This window comes from Drosophila novamexicana, unplaced genomic scaffold, assembly GCF_003285875.2.
Source record: "Drosophila novamexicana strain 15010-1031.04,08,12 unplaced genomic scaffold, DnovRS2.1 tig00000009-arrow-pilon, whole genome shotgun sequence".
Lineage (NCBI taxonomy): Eukaryota > Metazoa > Arthropoda > Insecta > Diptera > Drosophilidae > Drosophila > Drosophila novamexicana.
The window spans coordinates 1,857,465-1,872,177 of NW_020824766.1; the positions used below are offsets into that span (position 1 = coordinate 1,857,465).

Sequence of the window (14,713 nt, forward strand, 5' to 3'; positions counted from 1 at the left end):
AATGTTTTACTGGCAAATAAATGATAAGCTATCGCGTATTTTTCTAAATGCGTCATTTTCTATTTATAAGTGTTACTCAGTTTCAATTTCACAATTAATGCGAATATAAAACAACTAATTTAGCTATAACTAAAAGGTGTTTGATTGTTTTGAGGGTCTATTATGGACTTTAAAAATAATATGCGAATCAGGAACTTGAAAATAAATGCAGATCTTTAATTTAGTACGTTTTTTTTATATATTTTATTATTTATATATTTATATATATATAGTTTTTGTGTTTTTGTACAGAATAAATAAAATTCGTGGCTGCTTTGTATAAACATAACTATTTAAATTCACTTCACACATAGATCGCAAAGTTCCTCTTCCGATATATTCCTGAGTTTTGACACTTAGCAGTGATGATGTGGGGGTCCATGGTGGTGGTGATGGTCCCAGTGTCCATGATGGTGGTCAACATGTCCATGGTGCGGCGGTGGGCCGTGATGATGGTGATGGTGATGATGATCGTAATGCGGTGGCGGCGGTGGTCCATGATGATGATGATGGTGATGGGGTGGCGGCGGTGGTCCGTGGTGGCCATGGTGTCCATGGTGATGATGATGGTGTCCCAAGTGCAGGCCCAAATGGATGCCAAAGAGACGATCGTCGTGATGTGGTGGCGGCATTGCTGAACTATAACTTCCTCGTAATCCTTTTGACTGGAGCTCTTAATTCCTCGAGTGGAGCAATTATACTGTGCCACAGTTGGCACCAATTGCCAATATATACTTAGTGAGAGCTTGCAATTTCGTTTGCCAGATAACAATTTCAGGTAATGTACAAGAAACGTTATCTTATCGTTGGGTACTTCGCATATTGTGCATCAGTGTGACTCACTTAACATATTGAGTTGTAAAGATTAAAACACAGTTGCTATCTTGTTGGGGGTTGGGCTAATCTTTGTTACAGGTGAGTAACTCGATTCGGCTTTGGGTACTTCCCGCCATTGAATACTCATTCACAATGGACACAAAAACGAAGCCAACTAATCGCGGTAAATAAATAAATAAATCTGTTTACGCTTTTTCCGCAAGGCAGACACGAGAAAAACGAATAAAGCTCCGACAAAACTTATGGAAAACGCAAGCGAAGCAAGTAAAAAAAAGAAAAAAATGGAAAACATGCCACAAAGTGTAGCAACTTTTTGTATAGCGGCGTCGCAAAGTTTTGGCATCTGAAAGATGCAAAAAAAAAAGAAGACCAGAAAAACTAAATGCAAGAAGCCGCCGACAATAATTTCCGCCTGCATACCAGGGTCTGGACAAAGAGACCGCCAGACAGACACACAGACTGCCAGATATGCTGGAAATACTATAAATATTAAAAGACCGTCGCGAAAAGTGCGAAAAAAGCAGAGCAAAGTGAAATACACTAGAACGAGTAAGTGCTTTGTATGGAGATTTCCCATTTGCCAGTGTTGGTTAGAGCTGTTCGAAGCGAGAGGCGGGAGCGGGTAGGTGAGGGCGTTGTCATATCAAGCGCTTAGTGCGTGCAAGCGACGTTTTCGTAGACTTAACATAACTTTTCCGACTGAACCCTTCGAATGCTGGTGCAGGTCGCGGAGGCGGGGGAGGGGGCGGCTGTGCAGATAAACTGCGTTAGAAGTTATAAAGCGATTAGACTGTGTGGCGCGATGGCAAACTCCGTTGGGAGGGTTGCAGCACGCGCTGTGGGTAAAGTGGAAAAAATGGGGGGGCGAAGAAAAAATGGAAAACTTTTTGCTTGCTGTATCAATTTAATGCCTATTTAAAGTGTGAGCTCCCCAGGGGCGCAGCGTCAGGCGACAATATCTGAGCCAAGGGAAATGGGTGTTGCGGAATGCAGGTAATGCATAAATTTGATTTTATGGAACTCCGCTAAAGTACTTGACAAAGTTTTGTAGCCAATGCCAAGGTTGTTTATTAGCCCAAAAGTGAGCGAAATCGAATTGAAAATTGAGTTTTTCTAGGAGCTTGAACAAAAAAAGGTATAGTCAGAAGCTCAAGGAAAATAAATGGATAATCATAAAATAAATAATAAATAAAAGAGATGAAATGACTTCTAAGGAAACCTAGTAGCTAACTTTTTTAGTAATAATACACTAATATAACCTGTATATTAAGACAATTCTATATTATTGGATTAATTATATTAAAATTGAATAATTAACCTTTAATAAAGCAATCAGCTAAAGAACTCTTGGTAGCTGTTTAATTGCCAAAGTCCTTAGGGTCTGCACTTCAACCAATTATAAGTAACAAATGCCTAAAATTCAATAAATTAACGGAGGAATCCAATCGACAACCGCCTTTTGGACTGAGCGGGGCACACCAAATCAAATACAATTTATACATACGAAAACCCGAGCCCCGTACCCTCTCCCTCTACCTATAATCTGTGCCCTTACATAAATATGGCTTATTAATTAATACACCGACAACTGTTGAAAAAGTTGTTATTGTTGCTGTTGCACAGGATTGGAATCCGGGGACCCCTAGATTCAAATTAATTGAAAATGTCACAAGTCAGCGCAATTATCGTAAATTATAAACACGCGTCGGGGGTTGTTGGGTTTTGTCGATTTCCAGGCGAAATCAAATCCAAATATTATTATTATTATTATTTTTATGACGTGTGCTGGCAAAATACGCAAAATTGCAACCCCCAAATGCCATGCCTGCTGACAGGGTGAGCAATTTTCAACGCATAATGAAATGTCAACAGTAAAATGCAAAGCCAAACAAGGCGAAACCAAATAAATAAATATGTATAAATATATATGCATATATGTTCCGGGGTTAATTGAAAGCCTCATAGCACAGCCTTAAAGTATTTTGGGGCATTTTGACATGACTCACGAACAGAAATCACAAAAATCACTGCAAATTTTCTATGCTTTTGGGACAGTCGGCAGACAGACTCGACAGTCTGCAACAAACCGTACAAAATTCAAAGCTGACTGCCCTTTTGCCATAGCATCCCGTCCTGACTATGCAAAAATGCAGCCAAAAACCATATAAAATTATTATGCCGGCCAGACGAGGCGTGTCGGAGGGACCGGAAAGCTGCGAAAACCCGCTTATGACAATGCTCAAAGGCATTTTTTGGCCAGCATCAGCTAAAAGCCAGACAGCATCACCCGACAACTGCAACCCCATCATGTGCATATAAAGTCCAAATAAACTCAAGTTGTTGACAAAAGGGTTAAAGGCCATAATTGTGGCTTCAGCTAGCCGGACACATCTGGCGTTGGGAATGGCATAGGGGCAGCAAGCCCCTCCCTCGGGTATGTCCAGCACATTAAACTAGAGTAGATTTTTATTGAAAGTGTAAACATGACGACCGCCCGCCCAGAGTCATCAAAATTATAAGGCCAACATCGGCACGCCGAAAAAGTGGCAGCATTCCCGTCTGAACGGTTATTAAAAATACTTTTTTTTTCGGTGCTATGCGTAGAATTTATGTGTGCATATTTGTAGAGCACTTGAGTTAAATACAAAGTATTTAATGCGTTTTTAGTAGACGAAAGCACTTCAGGCTGCAACATGACTAACTGTTACAAGGGCAATAAAAGTTTGGACTATTTGACTAAAAGCTTTATATAACTAGGATGCGGGCGAGCATATGACAATAGTCTTCACTTGTATTACAATGAATGACAATTTTATACCGAAATTTATCGGTTACATTATTTTTATGAATTAAATAATTCAGTCAAATAATTAAATAAACTTTTTTTTTTTAAATACAGGCCTTTTAATTTCACAGGGGAATACCAAGCCAAAATTATTTCGTTCATATAGAACTTTTTAAGTTGGAATTAAAGAAGAAAATGTCATGATATAAATATTTAATAGTTTTGGAACATCCAATTTGAAAAAATTGTTTAAATCTAGCTCACAACTGAAGCAAGTTAAAGGCAAGCGATCAAAGAAATAGTTAAGGGTGAGTCTTACGCAATTATCTATTCTGGCCAGCCCATGAGTGCAATATCCATTAGTCCGATGACAATAACACAATCAGTGCGCAAAAATAACAATATTTACGGAGAACTATAGATGACTCAACCGAAAAACAAACCACAGACAGAGAACCGTTTGAAAAGCATCAAAAATCATTGTGTCCTAAGTAGATTGCGAGTCAAAAGCGCCTCAAAACAAACCCCGAAGTCAAGTCAAGGGGTCCCCTTCTTAAAATGCGTCCCAGCAATATTTATTTTATAAAGCTTACAAATTTGTGCAAAATTTTTGCACACACAAAACTGAAATCAAAAAGAGAGCGATATATATATATATATATATATATATATATAGACAGGGAGAGAGGGTGAAAGCAAATACGCATAGACGTACAAATGAATGCGATCCAAAGGGGGCAAAATATAAGCCCCGAGGACAAAAGGCTGCACTCACTGAGGAGCTAACAAGCAGCCTACCCCGTTTCAGTTCTTTTAAGTGATTTCAACCCGGAAATGCCCATAAATCGATTTGGGGGTGCTGCCGCACTCGCCCACGCCAGAGACTAAGTCGAGGACTTCTTGGTCTGCCGTTGTCGACACATGGGGGCCCGGTCGCTTTATGGGATAAATGAATGAATTGAAATGGGCGGCAAGTGTATCGACTTATGGTTGAGTTGAACAAGAATGTGGCACACTTGTCTGCAGCTGTATCCCCGCCTAACCCCCGAGCCGCACCCTTTGCACAATGCAAATAAAAGTTCATTACAAGAAACGGCCAAGGCGCTTAAAAGTGCCCTAAATGTGTCGACGCTTTGTTATTGCCCGATCCTGTTCCCTTGCAGGCGGAGTGTCTACTGTGTCGTGTTGGTGTGTGTTTTGTGTCTTTCTCCTGATGCCATTTATGGTCAATGCCCCCACGCTTTGGGTTGCGGGTGCTGCCAGTCGACAGTCGCTGGGTCGTGTGTGCGGCACATGGCACCGGAAATGCCACATCCGTAGAGTCCGCATGGTCTGCACAGTCCGCCAAAGCACCGAGCGTGCAAAGCAAGTCAATAAAAAATTCTAAAGCCAAAAAGGAAATAAATTAACAATAACCAATGATTTCTTCTTCTCTTTTTGCCAAGTTTCTCGATGCGTTTATAAGTATGCCATGATATGGTATCGGTTAGAAGCTATCGCTTATCCACAATTGTCGGATGTTGTACATAATTTGGCGCCGGTCATTGGCTAGCCATGGAGAAAACGAATTCGACAAAAGCTGTCAGTTTTAAAAGACCTCAAAATAAAAGAAAACACAAAACGGAATATAGAAAGAAAATTATTTTAAGAAAATCCTTTCAGCTTTATTTGATATGCTAGCATGGAAAATTGAATAGAAGCTCTTTTCTAAATGTTTGAACAGTTGCCTTTGTTTTTTTTAATTCAAATTTCAGAAAATCGTTCCAATCAACTCAATGAGGAAATCTTTCCCAATAGGAAAAGTTAATCAAATATGAAAACTATGCAAAGGGCACTTCATGTTAACCTCAACTAAACTTCAATCTTTACTCAAGCTGAGGCCTAACCCATTTTCGTTCAACCACTTTTGCTTGTATGTTTGGCTCGCATTATGCAACACTAACTATTGCCTTTCATGGGCAGTCTGGCAACCCTACCTTAACCTCGTTTAAGCCTTGGCTTAACCTCTCTTTCATTCAAAATGTCAACGTCATAGCCACTGCTGGGCTTGGCTTCGAGTACTCGTCATCTGTTGGCTTGCAATTTTGAATCAATTAAGTTGCAATTTTTTCGTTATTAAATTTGATGCCACTTAATTAACCCACAATGCTGGCAGCGCTGGCAACCCGGCTAGCAAAAACCTTAATTAACCCATTACCTTTTGTGCTGCACAGAAGGCGAGAGGTAGACAGGACGCAACTTCAGCAACAAGAAGAACAACACGTCATGCAAAAATGCCAGGCGAAAAACTTTTAACGCTTTTTCATGCCAAAAACATGTGAAAGGTGTTGGCGTGGCAAAAACTTTGCTCGTTTTTTGAAATTGTGCCAATAAATTTGGACGCACTGGGGTTAAACAAAAGCGATACCAAAGTCCTGAGTCCTGAGCTCGTACTCCACTGGAAAACTAATAATGAAACCCACGCGGCGACTGCATTCGACAATATGAAGAGAAAGCAAAAAAGTTATGGACCACGTAATTAACAAGAGTTCTTATTTTTTTCTTTTACACAATTGAAATCGAGTGGATTTTCCTTTTGTTTTCGGCGAAAACAGAAATCCTTGCCCGCCAGCAATTTTAGCACTTTACAGTATAGAACTTTCCACGCCCCCATCCATAAGGAAGAGGCAATTTACACGCCCAAAACGAGCGCGAATGTACGAAGCAGCAAACAAAAAAAAATGGCAAAGATTCGCTTTCGTCTTCATTTTATCAAATTAGACAAAGGGGAGAAATTTTCTGGGCAAAAAGCCTTTTCAATGTCTGATAAGTGCTGGGTGGTTGCGTCTGTCCGGGGTTAAAGGTGCTGGCAGCGCCGCAGGAAGCGCTGGAATTGCCCACAACAGGGCCCATATCGAAGGATATGCCCGATGCTCGATACGAGTATAAACCTGCCAACGTAAGTTGCCAAAAAAAAAGAGAAGAGATTTTAATGACAGCAACAACCGCTGCGCTTTATGGGCTTTATGTAAGATGCTCAGAAAACCATTCAATGTGGGCGTGTTTATTGTCGCCAGCGGCGGCAGGATATTAGAAATAAACAGCACAGCGGCATGCGCCACCAAGCAGCAGGCCGATAAGCCTCGGCTATGGTAGACAAATGCCAAAATGTGGCAATAATTTGCGAAAAAAAAAAGTTAGCAAGCATTTATGTGACTTTAGTGCTCGAGCAAGGAGAGAAATATATTAAAATTTTAAAATCCGAAGACAAGGCTTTAACTAACTGAACTCAACCCTATCGAAAATATATATATGTTACATTTCTAGCTAATCCTAATCAAAATTTCAACAGAACCTCTTGTGTTTACCATATTTCAGCGCCTTTACCTTTTGGCAAGAAAATATTTATCATTTGCGGCTGTTTACCCTTAAATTTGAGTCATTTTTTTTTCTAGACACTTACAACTTGTTTCTGAAACCTGCAACACATTCATTAGTCTCTGTCCGGGTTCTTAGATCTCGCATCATTAACATTGCTTTTCACACTTTGTGCCATTGTTTCCCTCTGGTCATTGGCCTCTGCCCGCCCGGGTCGCAGCTTACGGTTGGGATACTTGCCTTTGGGGCGCGTAAGAAGCGTAACGCGAAAAACAACCTTTCTGTCATTTGGCCAAGTCTGATGTTATTTCAAATTATATTAATTTGAATTAATGATTTTAATTGCCACTAATTAGTGGACAACCAGTGCCGACATCTTGAGACCCTAATGATCTCAACCGCTATACGAAATTTATTTCTGTTCTCTATAATTATGAATAACGTTCAAACGCGCAATATCCAATCAAGGGTTAATCTTTCAGTTTGGCAAAATACTCCAAGCGCCGCCAAACCAAATTCGGGAATTTTAAGGTGTTTACATTGTATTGTCGAGAATACAGCAACAAAAACTTAAACAATGTTGCAATAAAGTAAAATTACAGTTAAGAGGAAAGTGAGAACTTGAAAGGGGAGTGACAGGAAGATACCCTATAGCAAACATGTTGAAATGAATCTAGCTTAAGCTTGATGAATGTACTGCACAAATAGCCTGCTTTAAACACTGAATAGCAACATAATTATATTAATAAAATATAAAAAAAAGGTAAATATCAATTTAGACTTTTAGCCAATTTAGTTACTTTCTCCTAAAATGGCTTCTTGGAGATTTTGTACAAAAATTTTGCTAGCAAATTGGGAACATTTTTTTTAACCTAATGGAGCACGTAGTACTACAAGCTGACAGACTTATTGCTTGTGCTTAAATTACATATGAAAATGTAATCAAACAAATAATCTGCATAGAAAACAAAGCCAAGACAAAAAAAATGTAGCAACGGAAGCCGCACAAACTTGCAAATAAAAAAGCCATACAACATTTGAAGCTAAAATTCACAACAATGTGTTCGAATTGTAGATGCACTTACTGTTTTAAATTAAATTGAAATTTCAAAAAGCCCAAGAAATGTAATTAAAGATATATACATATGAGGAAAGCGCTTTTCTTGTCACAGTGCCTCATGTGTCATGGCCTAGTTTGCATAGCCGAAAGTTGAGAGTTAGACAAGCGCCAAATTGTAAATGTAATCAAAGATATGGCTAACAACAATGTCAACGTCTGGCTGAGCGGCAACTCAATGCAGCAGCCGCAGTCATGACAACAACAACGGCAACAACAACAAGTTGCTTTGAAAGCTAAAGCTGAACAGAAGCCGAGCCAATCGCAACATCCAGCCGTGTGTACCACATGTAGTCAAGTGTAGCTACAACACATCGCAGTATCTCTAAATGCGTATCTGCTGCTGCTGCTGTTGTAGCTGCTGTTGTTCCCGCTGCTGCTGCTGCTTGGCGACTCACGCACGTTTCACGCTTTTTGTTGTCGCCATCGCCGCAATCGTTGGCAGCCATTTTTGCTACCGGTTTTACGCGTCAAAGTGCGCGCAACTTTTGCCGCATGCCACGACGCATATTGTTGCCGCAGCTTTTAGCTGATGTTGCAGCAATTGTTGCTGTTGTTGTTGTTGTCCTGCCAGTTGGTCAACACTTGTTGGAAACTTGCTTACTTTTGCCATTTGTTTGAGTTTCAGTTTTACTTTTGCTCTACAGAATACTATATTTTGAAGTTTGAAATTTGGTCAGCACTGGAAATCATGACGAAAACCTTATATGTTTTATATGGTCACACTTGAAATGAGCAGCTACACTAATGGAAAAATTCACAGATAAATAAAATTACATAAATTTATAAAATATACTGTATACTATGACAATAATAGGAAAGCTCAACTAACTAATCTTAAATACATTTTTTTATAGAAACACAAATGGTTTAAAGCAAAGCTATATTATACAATTGTATCCATATTCAAAATCCAGGGGTTTTTTAATTATTTTAAGAATCTTTTTATAACCAACAATATATATACATATATTTCCTTTCAATTGTCCTTAATAAGCGATGCATGTATTTCAAGTTCAAAAAGTGTTGGGTATTCATTCATTCGACTACTCATACCTTTTTATTTTCATATCTTTTTATTTTCACTCAGAAATTCCTCGCAGTTTGAGGAGGTTCTCGCTCATCTGTTTTGTGAACTGGTCGTGTATGTGACCTGCATGCCATGTGTGTCGAGTCTCACTGTGAAATTTGCTTGGCATTTCATTTAATTCGCTTTCTTTTTTCTTTGCTAAATTCATTCATATGCTTTGGGTCACATTTCTATCGTTCTAAGATTACATGGCTAAATTGCCTGGAAAACGTTTGAGAAATTTCTCTTCTTTTCCAATTAGTTGATATTTACTCTTATTTTTCTTATTAAGGCTTCAGGCAAGGATGCAGGATAATTTTACCCTCTTTCAAGGCATTTTCCGTTTACAAAGTGCTCGCCTAACAGCTTCTGGTGATGAAATGCATTAATGCAGCTGATCCTGGGACTTTGGTCTGAGTTCTTCTTCCTCTGTGGTGCGACATCATAAATCATTCATACGCAATTTTTTATATGCCACTCGATAAGTCGCTGAGCTGCTTGGCTATTTGTGCTCGATGCCAAATGCCAACTAATGCAATCCCAGCTACCCGAGTCCCACAAGCCCCACACAACTCCAAGCCCTGGATAAATTATGTTAATTCCATAGCTGGTCGTCGGTTCTATTATTTTTTCCTCTCTCTTTCTCACTCTGCCTTTCTCTCCTGCTTTTGCCTTACGATAATAGTTTGACAAATGAAGGAAAACGTACAAGTAAAAGAACTAGTTACTAGAACCAGAACATACCCTATGTTTATGAAAGTAAGGTTTATAGATTATGTTGTAAATCAACAGAGGGCTTAATAATATCATATGCTTACTTTATGGAAAGTACACCCCTTCAGTCTTTTGCAACAGGGTATCAAAAGCGCTGCTAAAGAGACAACTGAAACTGGAACACGACTTCGTCTTGCGACTTACAACTTGCACCATATAAATTGCAAAAGCGCAACAAATTGTTAAGTTTCTTTTCTCTCAACTGTTTCCCTCCTCTTTTCTGACTACGTCGTCTCAGTCACAGTCATTCGTCTCTGCGTCTTTTTGTTAATTTACATATTTTTGTGTCAGAGATGGATTTATATTTCATTTTTTAAAGCATTTTAACGAAAAGCAAAGAAGTATAAAATAAGCCGCAAAATTAAATTGTAATAACTTCCAGGCTAATTATTAATCAGGCTTACTTCAATATTATATATATTTAAAAATATTTGAATGATTTACCAAATATAACCTATAAAACATTCTGCTCACAGATCGTATTGAAAATTAAAGTTCATGACCATATTATATCAAAACCTTCATTTCAATCGCGATTTGGATAGCAATTGGTGTAATAAAGCCTAGGGCATTATCGCACACTGTTTGATATGCCACACACACGGACACACACACGGACACCCAACAGTTTGCTGCCCAGGCATTTAGCATAAATTAAATATTTGCCTTTTGCATTGAAATCCCTGTCTAAGCACAGAGAATACACCTATGCAGGTGATTCATAGGCCTCTATTGGTCCAAAAAGGGAAATCCATCAAATGAGCTGCCAACGCGTTGCACAGTCAATACAAATTGATGTTTTCACAAGAGCCTCGCTCTCCCCTTCCGATATATCGCCTCATCCCCTTGTCGAGGGTCTGTCGCTAACGTTTATTTACTTAGCGAAAAGTGCTTGCAAGAGTTGTGGAGCGGCGGGCGGTTCGGCGAAGGGGAAACGGGCTGGGCTCGTCTGGGCAGGGCAGGGCAGACTATTCGTATCTGTGAGCATTATTCAATGTTTGCTGCGAACGTGCACAAATTACAAATTCAATGCACGTAGCCAACGGCGGCGAGGCTTTAGACAAAGTTGGTAGCCGGGAGCTGGAAGATGGCAGCTTGGAGCTGCCGCCTGGCCATGTTTACGGAACGTCGCCGCCATCATCGTCGCCTCCGACCGGCAGCAGCAGCAGAAGCAGCAGCAGCAGCAGCGGCAGCAACAGCTCTCAACCAGCTGACGACACATTAAAATAATGTATTTTTAAATTTAACATTAATTGTCGCCGAATGGTTTCTGAATGGGCTGCCTTCGCCTTTTACCGTTAAAAAGTGTCTCCCTCTCTCTTTTTTTGAGGAGTGCCCAAGACATTGCCTCGTTGTCTCCTTGTTCCACTGTGCACAGTGCATTAAGTCATCGTTTTTCCTCCTTTTTTTTTTTTTGGTGGGGGGTAAGCAGTGGAAAAGATTTTCATAAATCGTTTCGGCTGGTTGTTAATGTTTTCCATCTTTTATTATACAGCCGTGCGTTGGTGAAAAATATGTTTTTATGGCTTTGCCATTTTGCATGCATTAGCGGAGTGTCTGTGGGCTTTGGGTAGGGGCCTTACCGAAGGCCTGTTTAAGTGGAAATATTTGATTGTGTTTGCACAGCACTTGCGAAATTGCGATGAGCTCGTTTGAAGACATGTTCAGAGCGCGTGTGCGCCATAGAGTTGGGAAAATATCACACTCAAATATGACAAACAATCAAAAAATTATTGAAAAAACAAACAATATCAAATATTTGTATATTTCATTCAAGAGAGAGTAGAGACTCTCAACTATGTAAGGTAAATTTTAATAATATTCAGCAATATGTAGCATAACATTAATAAAGGGTATGGATAAAGAGAACACTTTTTTATACCTGACAGATAAACCGATGCTGTGGCATCCGAACCAGGGTTCAGATTAACCCCATCACAGAGAGGCGCCTTCAAAGGTTACACCTCTGCGATCTACTTGCGAGGCGAGTCATTTAAATACCCTACACTATAAGCCTATGTTCTCAATCCCCTTCATTTTAAATATCCCATCATTGTAAATAACCCTCCATGTAAATGCCATAAAAGTTACAAGACATTGTAACTATATCCTATTTCACAGTCTTTCGTTTGGTAGAGATCAGCAGATACTGATCGATGCCAGCTTATAAATAAAATTGAATTCGAAAAAGAAAAGTCGTTTCTGTGCCTCTTTTTGTTCGACTGTTTGTCTAGCTGGTTTTTTTTTTTTGTAAACAACGTCCTGAATATTGTTAGCATTTAACATATTCTTTCAAGCAAAAGCCATAAGACAGAAGCCATTTCAGAATATGGCTTTAACAATGACCGCCCCACTCTAATTCAGCTTTACGAGTAGTTTCAGCCACTTGCTAATTCCATCAACATCGACCGCTATTATCCGTTGTTAAGCCCGTGCCCAGCCTCTCACTTTACATTCGACATTTACAACGGCCTGTTAATGTTCAATATATATGGAGAATCGTAAGTGGCCATTCAGAAGCAGTCCAGGCGAGTGCTCTCCACTTTCATTGGATTTGCCTAACAAGCCATAATCATGTGGTGCTGTATTTAATTACTGCCCAAATTCGCATTCGCATTGGAAACTACTGCGGGTGCGGGGACTGCATGTGAGCGTGTTTAGCGGTAGGCGGACATCAGCTTCAGCATCCGCAAAGCCATCTTCTCAGCTGGCGAAATTCTAATGCGCCATAATGCCAAACACAATTGAGTCATTAAGCCGCAATCTAATTAAGCCCAAAAATGTGAGCGGCTATCCACGAAAAGTAAAATACATTAAAAAAAAATCCAAAATATGTAACTCCAGAGCTGAGCAGCAAAGTGAATTTGCTTCGGTAGCTGCCCGAGATTTGTGCTCGCTGCGTGTTCTTTGACCCAAAAATTAAGCTCAAATAAAGAGTATAAAAAGGGAAATATACAGAGTACTCTGTTTTCTTCTACTTTTTTTTATGGCACTTTAACGTGACCATTTTAGCAACCATTTTGTTTTACATTTCTTGGCTAAGATTTATTTCGTGTCGGCTTTCGACCACGTAGGTCATTAAATTGCTTAGAAATCGCGGACATCAACTTTCCGGCGGCAGCACGGCCCGGTCCGTTTTTAAATGAACCACAAAATGACTGTGAAACTGGCGGCACGCACCGTCTGCTTTGAGGATACAATGGGCAAAGAACTCTTTATTTTGCACAAAAATACAAAGGGTTTCCTTGGGGAATAAGTTAACCCTATGTAATATGTGTATATAGTCATTCAGTTAATTTGAATAAGGGTTTTCGGCAAAAAAAGTTTTCAAAGAATAACTGGAAAATCCAATTATGTGGAAAGAAGAATTGAAATTTTAATTTTTTATGGCCTACAGCTCAGGTTCATTTTTCGAATAAAAGTTTGCATGTAATAATTTGTTCACATTTACTAACTTTTCATTTGAAACCTGCTCAAATTCAAGTTCTTAAATTTTGTTCAAAATGTGTAAATTGTTGACCACTGTTGCATTGCTGTTTAGGTTCGTTGGTCTTGTTTTGGGCTTTGCAGCATCGAAATAGATACAGTTAATGCCACAAAATGATGTCTAATGACGGTTTCGTCTTACATGACGAGCACCGGCGGCTGCTGCGGCTAAGACTGCGGCTCAAGCCAGAGACAGAGGCCTTTGGGCTCGGTTAGTTTGTGTATCTATTAAGTGCTGGTAATTTATAATATGCCCCAAGTGGGGTCCCAAGCTAAAGTTCAATGGTGGCAGCTCTGTCGGTCTCTCTTTCTCACTTCCTGTATCCGTATGCCGCTTGTTATTATTAATAAGCCAATGGATTGCGTACTTACCTTCAACTTTAGCCAGTGCCAAAACGGATATCGTTTGGAGTGCGGGCACCGCCCAGGCAACCAAATGGAATAAATGAGATTTATTTTCAATTGCCTCGTGGCCCCATTTGAGTCCAGCGGCCAGGAACCACGCAAAGGCCAAACACGACCACCACGCAAAGGCGGCCATACAACAGAAATACAATGCCATGAATAATACGGTGCAGGCGGTGGTCTGACGATGACCCTGCGAGAGAATAAGAGTGCCGAGAAGGATGTTGGTAAATAAAAAATGGAATTCGTTTCACCTGCTCCACCGCGGCTCGAACTTTGGCTTGACTTACCTGCGTTATGGTGGACATCATCTGCAGGCGTCCCAGCTTCACTGGCGGCGGAAATGGTTCACGGCACGACACCGAATCGCCCGCACCAAGTCCGGCCACATAGGCACAGCCGACGACCAGATAGCAAACGGCCAGAAAGACAATCGCACGCTCTGGATAACGAAAACGCGACGAGTCTATCAGGAAGGTGAGCACCTGTCCAGTTAAAAGAGAAGGCAGCAAATTAAATAAACATATTAATTATGAATTTACATTTAATTAACTTTGTAATTATATTAAAGATGCCGCGTCGCCGTTTTTCATTGCCGACTGGCTTAAAAATGCATTAGGCGGAGAGGAGGACAGCAGAAGCTGAGGATTCCGATACGGGATACGGGACACGGGACTCGAGAGTCGGGACCCGGTCATTAGGCACTACACATTAGCTGATTGTTGTGCAATTTATTTGATCTGAGCTCATTTGTAGCATGTTTCTGGCTAAGCGAGCTGGCCTTAATGAGAGTACCAGAACCGCAGAGTCCTTGGCAACCAAGCATTTAGGGCGCGACTTGCCT

General features: G+C 40.2%; 2 protein-coding genes across 2 annotated transcripts; one reads left to right on the forward strand and one right to left on the reverse strand.

The window, feature by feature from the left end:
- Nucleotides 1-251: 251 nt before the first annotated feature.
- On the reverse strand, nucleotides 252-738 carry LOC115766764 (uncharacterized histidine-rich protein DDB_G0274557). The gene has a single exon (XM_030710762.1). It carries the CDS (start codon nucleotides 669-671, stop codon nucleotides 396-398), a length of 276 nt encoding a protein of 91 aa, XP_030566622.1. The 5' UTR covers nucleotides 672-738; the 3' UTR covers nucleotides 252-395.
- A 12,689-nt stretch (nucleotides 739-13,427) lies between these two features.
- On the forward strand, nucleotides 13,428-14,529 carry LOC115766761. Its single transcript, XM_030710748.1, has 2 exons — nucleotides 13,428-14,346; nucleotides 14,441-14,529. The coding sequence occupies exons 1-2, from the start codon at nucleotides 14,091-14,093 to the stop codon at nucleotides 14,512-14,514; spliced, it is 330 nt and encodes a 109-aa protein (XP_030566608.1). The 5' UTR covers nucleotides 13,428-14,090; the 3' UTR covers nucleotides 14,515-14,529.
- The last annotated feature ends 184 nt before the right edge of the window (nucleotides 14,530-14,713 follow it).